This window comes from Cupressus sempervirens, chromosome 9, assembly GCF_028749045.1.
Source record: "Cupressus sempervirens isolate cs-2001-9-10 chromosome 9, ASM2874904v1, whole genome shotgun sequence".
Classification (NCBI taxonomy): Eukaryota; Viridiplantae; Streptophyta; class Pinopsida; order Cupressales; family Cupressaceae; genus Cupressus; species Cupressus sempervirens.
Genome location: NC_143126.1, coordinates 142,048,042 through 142,055,881, shown reverse-complemented (window position 1 = coordinate 142,055,881; position 7,840 = coordinate 142,048,042). Strand labels below are relative to the sequence as shown.

Sequence of the window (7,840 nt, the reverse complement as noted above, 5' to 3'; positions counted from 1 at the left end):
TTTAAATTACCTAAAAATAATTATGTGCAATAGTACGTTGCCTATGACAAGTACAAAAAGTGAAATAGGAGTTAGAATTCTCAATTCCAATTCCACCTCTTGAGGTGAAATATCAACTTCTTATTTTTGGGTCTAGAATGGGATTACAGATTTCAATTCCTATCTTTGATTTGACACATCCAAATTTTAGGGTTTACAATATTCCAATTCTAGTTCAGTTCTAGCAAACAAATGACCCTTAATGTACTCAAAGTTTGGGAGAATGAGTAGGAATAAGGTTATAAATTATGGGAGATTTAATAACATGTATATATTTCAAGAGATATTTCACTTGAGAAATTTTAACTATCATATAATTTGAATAGAATAAAATTAGATAAAATTCTTTTATTTCTTATGCTTTCCAAGAAAAATAAATAATATCTTCAATTTACACAAAACATAGCTTGCATAAATTAGATTTATAAATTATATGAGATTGAATAATGTGTATAAATTTCTTATAATAGATCTATATTATCTTATTTACTTATTAAACTTAATATTTAATCATTCTATGCAAAAGCTTGAAACCTTCTCTCCACATTATAATATAATAAAATATATCTATATTTATATTTGTAGACAATTTGAAAAAATGTATAAATCTGTAGGAGAGATATATTTCATAATAATATTTCATAACCTTTCATTGTAACATTCCATTATGCACTTGGAAGTAAAACCCATCTGCATAGATCACAACCACCAAAAGAACCCACTAAAGTCTCCTTCCTCTCAAGAGAGTCTAATACTAGAAGAAAGTATTTATTATCTATGATAATGAAACATATTGTGATACGTGAAGAACGAGGACTATCTATGGGTTCTTGTGCTCTTGTGTATAAATATAGTCTGTATGAGCTACAAGAGTTCTACGATCTAAGCTTTCTTCCTCCTCCATATTATGGCATTCCTTCACTCTTGGCTGCTCTTTCTCCACATTGCTAACATACTGTAAACAAAAGACATAGAAAGTTAGCATGAATAATCTCAGAAAGAAACCCAAAAGAGACGTTGTGCCTAATCTTACAGCGTGTTTGATTTCCATTTGATCTCTGGTGAACAATATGGGAGCTTGTTGAGAATCTGCAAAATAAATTTAAAAAAATATGAAAATTTTTTTTAAAAAAAAAATTGTTTTTACAAATATTAGTAGCAAGAGGGTATTGTTTCATGGTACAATAGCAATACATTAACAAGATATTTTAGTAATGTAGAATACAGAGAACATTGTTGAACAGAATGTAACATATAAATTCTGCTCTATGATTAAATTTCAACTGCAAATAATAGCCTGTTTATATATTAAACAAAAACCTCTTAGAAATGGGCGGAAAGCCATTGTTGTAGAAACAAGAAGAATAATGAATAGAGTGAATAGGAAGGCCCTTCCCTGTTGAACTGAACTTTGTCTCATTTTCACTATTCTCTAATGAAATAAACTCTGAAAAATAACACTTGAGAAATCTGTGGTGCCTTCTGAGACCACTAAATTATATATAGAAGATGTAAAAGGGATTAGAAATATACACGCATATGAATATGTCACTCAAATCTAGAAGAACGCATTTGTCAAACGTGGGGCTCTAACAATGACAAAGAAATTGTGTTTTGAAGACATTTTTCAATGGTTTCATGACATTTTTGAAGACATTGTACGTTTGAAACATCTTTGCAAGTGCGAATTGAGGCACTCCTCATTGATACGCGTTTGGAAAAACCACAATTCCAATTGGCCATGTTCTCTCATTTGGAATCCTTCAAAGTTGTGCTGACTTTAACATATTTTCTTGAATACACCGGTTGGCCAGGCATAACTGTGGGCATCTTGACAAGAATCTAGCGAACAAATTCAATTTATGATAGTGACAGTTTTTTGAACTTTCAACCACCTTAGATTCATTGTAACTTCATTCATTTCTTCGTGTGGAACTTTGATTCAAGATTCCAATCTTCCAAATGAGAAGGTCCCTCAAGTGGTTTTGTTGACTTCACATTTTAAAAAATGTTTATCTATTTTGTCATGTATGTTGAAGTTTTCTGTTGAATTCCTTATACAATGTATTAGTTTTATTAATAAGTTGATAGATGATAAAGGTCACAATTTTGCCCTCATTGATAGACTCTTTTAGTACACTAGGGCTTAGGCCCTCTATCTTTTGCATATCACTTTCCAAATTAATATCATCCTTTACAACTGCCTTTCCTTACCCTCCTTACCCTAGGAATCATTCTTGGTGTGCTACCCTTTTTATCACTTAATTCTTTCAACATAGGAATCAAAACCTCTTTCTTACATTTGGCTCCCATTCATGAACATACACATCCACATTTCAATTCCTATAATCCTTATAAGCATATACAATAGACAAAAGAGAAGAGGTGTCTAGAGAAGCCAAATTGATAGAAGAGGAAACGACCTTGTGTAGAGAGGGAGAGGTGGGAAAGTGATTCTAATTACAACAAAGTAGGACAAACAAAGATGGATGGAAAAATGTCTCTTGATGTTGGGCTAGATGGGAGACAAGGAATTATTAGGGAGCAAATTGGCATTACCAAAATCCAAATATGGTTTCAAGATTAGAGCATATTTAATCAATAATAAATTTAGAGATTAATCCAAAAAGAATATCCCAACACCCCCTTTAAGTTTGAGAATAAAATATTTGAATGAGGATAATAGGATAAGCACGAAACTCACTAGAAAGATATAGTGTCAATGGCTTAGAAAGATAAAATGGGATATTTATGTAGCTTTTAAGTGGCTCTTTAGCATCACATACTACATAAATCAAAGATCAACTTCATCCTTTAGGGGAAGAGAGGGGACTTACATATCTTGTGAACAGGTCCTTCAATTTTTTGTTGAATTTTAGAAAGCAATGTGGTACTTCTACCCTATTTATTCAATCCTTGTAAACACTCCTACTATGAAGCAATATACTAATGGTCATTGGAATGATCTCATTTAATTTCAATTTAAGTCTCTAATGTAAACCACTCTACATCCCATTTTTAAATAATTCTATAAAGAAAGGTATCAAAGCCATTAGCTCTTCCCTATAATTAAAACTTTGCACACCCCTACTTTTAAGAATTCTGTATATTGATGTAGGGACATTTTGGGTTTAAGGGAAATCTTTAGTTGTCCAAAAATATTTTCTCATTTTTCAACAAGGGTTATCTTCAAATGCAGAGTTACTATTTCTAGTTCAATTTATTATTTTTAGTAAGTTGTTCATTTGAGCTCAGAATATTCTAATTTCTTCCCTACATGTTCTCTTTTTTTATATCATCAATCTTGTAAAGATTCATTGGAAGATCAAGTTTGGTTTTGCAGATATTGAATTTTTTTAGTTTTGGTAGAAGGGTAAAAAAATATTAAACTTGGTTTTGAAGGCTTTAGAGACTTTGGAAGGGAGTCAAACCTTATCTAATTTTCATATCACTAAACATATTAGTAGAGAACTTCCTGTCATTTCTGAAATGGGGTTATAATAGCCAATCGGGTCAATGGGTCAAGAGTTATGGCCTCTAGAAGTTGCACTACATAGGATAGGAAAATGAATTTCCTCCAAACACTCATGTGAGATCCAAAAAATATTAAGGGTCTATTCCAATGTAAGAAAAGATAAATTATACTACTTTACATATGGTAGGTATGTGAAGGAACATGGTATACCAAACTAGGGCATTAAGTGGTAATAAAAAATCAGCAAACTAGAGTTAGTCAATTTGGTTAACATCTTGAACTAGTTATGAACCTTATATCAAAAAGTTGTAAGAATACAATCAGTAGGAAACTGAATGTAGTTTCTAAACTATTAGACCTTTTCAAAAAAAAAATCAATTTTATTAGTTAAAATTTTGGAGTTCAATGTAGTACTAAAAAACTTTCAAGAAATAAATAAGTAGGTGTATGTCTAACCACCTTAATTAAAATAAAATATTAATATTGTTTTACAAGATTATAGATTAAAAAAGTAGACTCATTACCAAATGAAACACATATTTTTTATAATTTTATTCTAAATAAATAGTTCATTATGAATTTTCTACTGCGACATTTTTATAATTAAAAACTCATGTGTTTGACCACTTTAACTCATTCAAAACATAACATTTTTAAAAAAAATCTCATAGTAGGCAAAGTATAGAATGCAACACACCTTTTGGATTTTAAAAAGTATGTATTGTTTGAAAGTTATAGATGTTTTTCAATCACTATATCAATCAACACATTATAAGTAACTCCATTAGAAAATAAATAATAATTTCTTAGTAAACTTTAATTTTGACAGTAATTATATTGATGGAAAACTGAGAACATCCTTAACAAACCCTATTCATTTCATCAAATTCAAAAGAAAAAAAAAATCATCAACTACACTCTCAAAGTATGAAACTCACAAGAAGAGGGGAAAAGAATGTTTCTCTTGTCTTTTGGATATTAACCATTTAGGCTTGGTAAATATCAACCCTAATTCAATACTCGATTTCAAATCGGATACCCAATTTCAAAACGGATACTTGATTTGCAAAAAAAATATTTAATTTTTTTGTAAAAATATTAACGTAAAAAAAAAATCATTAAAATTTTTTTAATAACATCTATGACCTCTTTCGAGTACCCTTAATATTTATTTCTATAAATGTTTGAGGACCCTCAACCATACATATCATGCTTCTAAAAGATCAAAAGTATCGTAGGGTACATTATGTGAACCCTTTTAAACCATTCGATCAAATATGTGTGCTTAGGGGTCCTAAGAACCCTAACAACATAGTTAATGCAATAAAATAGGTCAAATGGGTCCTAAGATATCCTATGACTCCTTTTGACCCACTCAATCTCATTAAGTCTTCTTAGTGATCATAGAACCTCTAACCACATAAATAATGTGATATCATGTGTTAAAAGGTGTCACAAGATTCTCTATGTCCCTTTTTGACCCATTAAATGACAACATATGTTCTTAGGGGCCCTAGGATCCCTAGGAACATACCTCATATGTTTGGAAGGGTCAAAACAAGGTCACAAGGTACACTCTAACTCATTCGACCATTATAGTGACTACATAAGTTCTTAGTAGTCTTAGGACCCCTAGGGACCTATTTCATTTGTTCAAATGGGTCAAAGGGGGTCATAGGATAACCTATTACCCCTTTCAACACATTTCATAACATATGTCCTTAGGAGTCCTAGGAACCCTAGGGACTTATTTCATTTTCTCAAATGAGTTGTGGTCATAAAATAACCTATGACCCCCTTTCAACACATTTCATGACAACATATGTCCCTAGGGGTCCTAAAATCGCTAGGGACCCATTTTATTTGTTCATATAGGTCAAAAGTGGTCATAGGTACCTATGACCCCTTTCATTCATGACAACATATGTCGCTAGGGATCCTAAGACCCCTATGGACATATTTAATTGTTCCTATAGATCAAAAGGGGTCACAAGATAACCTATGATCCTTTTTGACACATTTCATCACAATATATGTCCTTAGGGATCCTAAGACATCTAGAGACCTATTTCATTTGTTCAAATTGGTTGTCACGGGTCATAGGTTAACATATGATCTCTTTCATCACATTTCATGACAACATATGTCCCTAGGGATCCTAGGACCCAAAGGGACATATTATAATTGTTCATATGGGTCAAAAGGGGTTATAGGATAACCTATGAACCCTTTAGACACATTTCATGACAACATATGTCTCTAGGAGTCCTAAGACCCCTAGGGACATATTATAATTATTCATATGGGTCGAAAGGGGTCATAGTATAACCTATAACCCATTCTTAAAAAATTCATCACAATGTATGTCCTTATGGCTCGTAGGACCCCTATGGAAAAATTTTAATTTTTCATATGGGTTGAAAGGGGTCATAAGATAACCTATGACCCCTTTCAACACATTTTATAACAACATATGTCCCTAGGGGTCCTAACACCCATAGGGAACTACTTTATGTGTTCAAATGGGTTGAAACGGGTCATAGGATAACTTGTAACCTCTTTCAACACATTTCAAGATGAAATATGCCCCTAGATGTCCTAAGACCCCTAGGGACATTATAATTTTTTAGTAGTGTTGAAATCATAATTATTCATAAGGGTCATAAGGGGTTATAGGCTAGGGACACTATAATTGTTCATAAGTCAAAAGGGATTATAGGATAACCTATGACCCATTTAAATTTACATTTCATGACAACATATGTTCCTAAGGGTCCTAACACCTTTTGAGACCTATTTTATTTGTTTGAATTGGTTGAAAGAGGTCATAGGTTAGCCTATGAACCCTTTCGACACATTACATGATAAAATATGTCCCTAGGATTCCTAGTACCCCTAGGAACATGTTATAATTGTTCATATAGATCTAAAGGGGATACAAGATAACCTATGACCCCTTTAAACATATTTCATGACAACATTGGACCCCTAGGGATATATTATAATTGTTTGTGTGGGTTGAATGGGGTGATAGGATACCCTATGACCTCTTTTGACATATTTTATGAAAACATATGTTCTTACGGATCCTAAGATCCATATGGACCTATTTAAATTATTTATATGGGTCAACAATAGGTCATAGGGAAACCTATGATCTCATTCAACACATTTCATGATAACATATATCCATAGGGGTCCAATGACCCCTAATGACATATTATAATTGTTTATATGGTGTGAAAGGGGTCATAGAATAACCTTTGACCCCTTTCAACACATTTCAACACAACATATGTCCCTAGGTCTCCTAGGACCCATAGGGCTATATTGTAATTATTCACATGGGTCGAAAGGGTCTATAGGATAACCAATGATCCCTTTTGACATATTCCATAACAAAATATGTCCCTAGGGGTCTTAGAACCTCTCAGAACATATTACAATTGTTTATATGGATTGAAATTGGTCATAGAATAACCTATGACCCATTTTGACACATTTCATGCCAACAAATGTCCAAGGGGTCCTAGTACCCCTAGAGACCTATTTCATTTATTCAAATGGGTTGAAAGTGGTCATAGAATAACTTATGAATCCTTTGAACATATTTCATGACAACATACCTCCCTAGGGTTCTTACAACCCCTAATGACATATTATAGTTGTTCATATGGGTCTAAAGGTGTCAAAATATAACCCATGACCCATTTTGACATATTTCATGAAAGCATATGTCCCTAGGGATCCTAGAATCCCTAGGGTTGTATTTCATTTGTTCAAATAGGTTGAAATGGGTCATATGATAACCTATGAACTCTTTAAACACATTTTATGACAACATATATATCTCTCTAGGGGTCCTAGGATCCCTAGGGACATATTATAATTGTTCATATGAGTCAAAAAGCATCATAAGATAATCTATGACCCCTTTCAACATATTTCATTATAATATATGTCCTTAGGGGTCTTAGGACTCCTGAGGACCTATTTCATTTGTTCAAATTGGTTGAAAGGGGTCATAAGATAACCTATGACCCACTTTCAACACATTTTATGAAAAGATATATCCTAAGAGGTCCTAAGAATCCTACAGATATATTATAGTTGTTTAAATGGGTCAAAAGGGGTCATACAATAGCCTATGACCCTTTTCGACACATGTGATGAAAACATATGTCCCTAAGAGTTGGATCTCTAAGGACATATTTTAATGACTTATATGGGTTGGAAAGGGTCATCTGATAACCTATGACACCTTTCAACATATTTCATGATAACATTTGTTCCTAGGGTTAGGACCCTAGAGACTTATTCCATTTG

The 7,840-nt window shown here is 32.6% G+C and overlaps 1 protein-coding gene across 1 annotated transcript; it reads right to left on the bottom strand.

Moving 5' to 3' along the window:
- Positions 1–638: 638 nt before the first annotated feature.
- On the bottom strand, positions 639–1,516 carry LOC149537913 (uncharacterized). Its single transcript, XM_089802275.1, has 3 exons — positions 1,360–1,516; positions 1,073–1,128; positions 639–994 (listed from the first exon to the last, which is right to left on the bottom strand). Exons 1-3 carry the CDS (start codon positions 1,457–1,459, stop codon positions 860–862), a joined length of 291 nt encoding a protein of 96 aa, XP_089658401.1. The 5' UTR covers positions 1,460–1,516; the 3' UTR covers positions 639–859.
- Between the last annotated feature and the right edge of the window lie 6,324 nt (positions 1,517–7,840).

Excerpts from the sequence above, each read along its gene's own strand:
- LOC149537913 (XM_089802275.1), bottom strand. The coding sequence starts at position 1,459 with ATGAGACAAAGTTCAGTTCAACAGGGAAGGGCCTTCCTATTCACTCTA. Across the intron at positions 1,129-1,359 it reads TTTCCGCCCATTTCTAAGAG|ATTCTCAACAAGCTCCCATA; the intron begins GTTTTTGTTTAA and ends TTTATTTTGCAG. Across the intron at positions 995-1,072 it reads AAATGGAAATCAAACACGCT|TATGTTAGCAATGTGGAGAA; the intron begins GTAAGATTAGGC and ends TTTTGTTTACAG.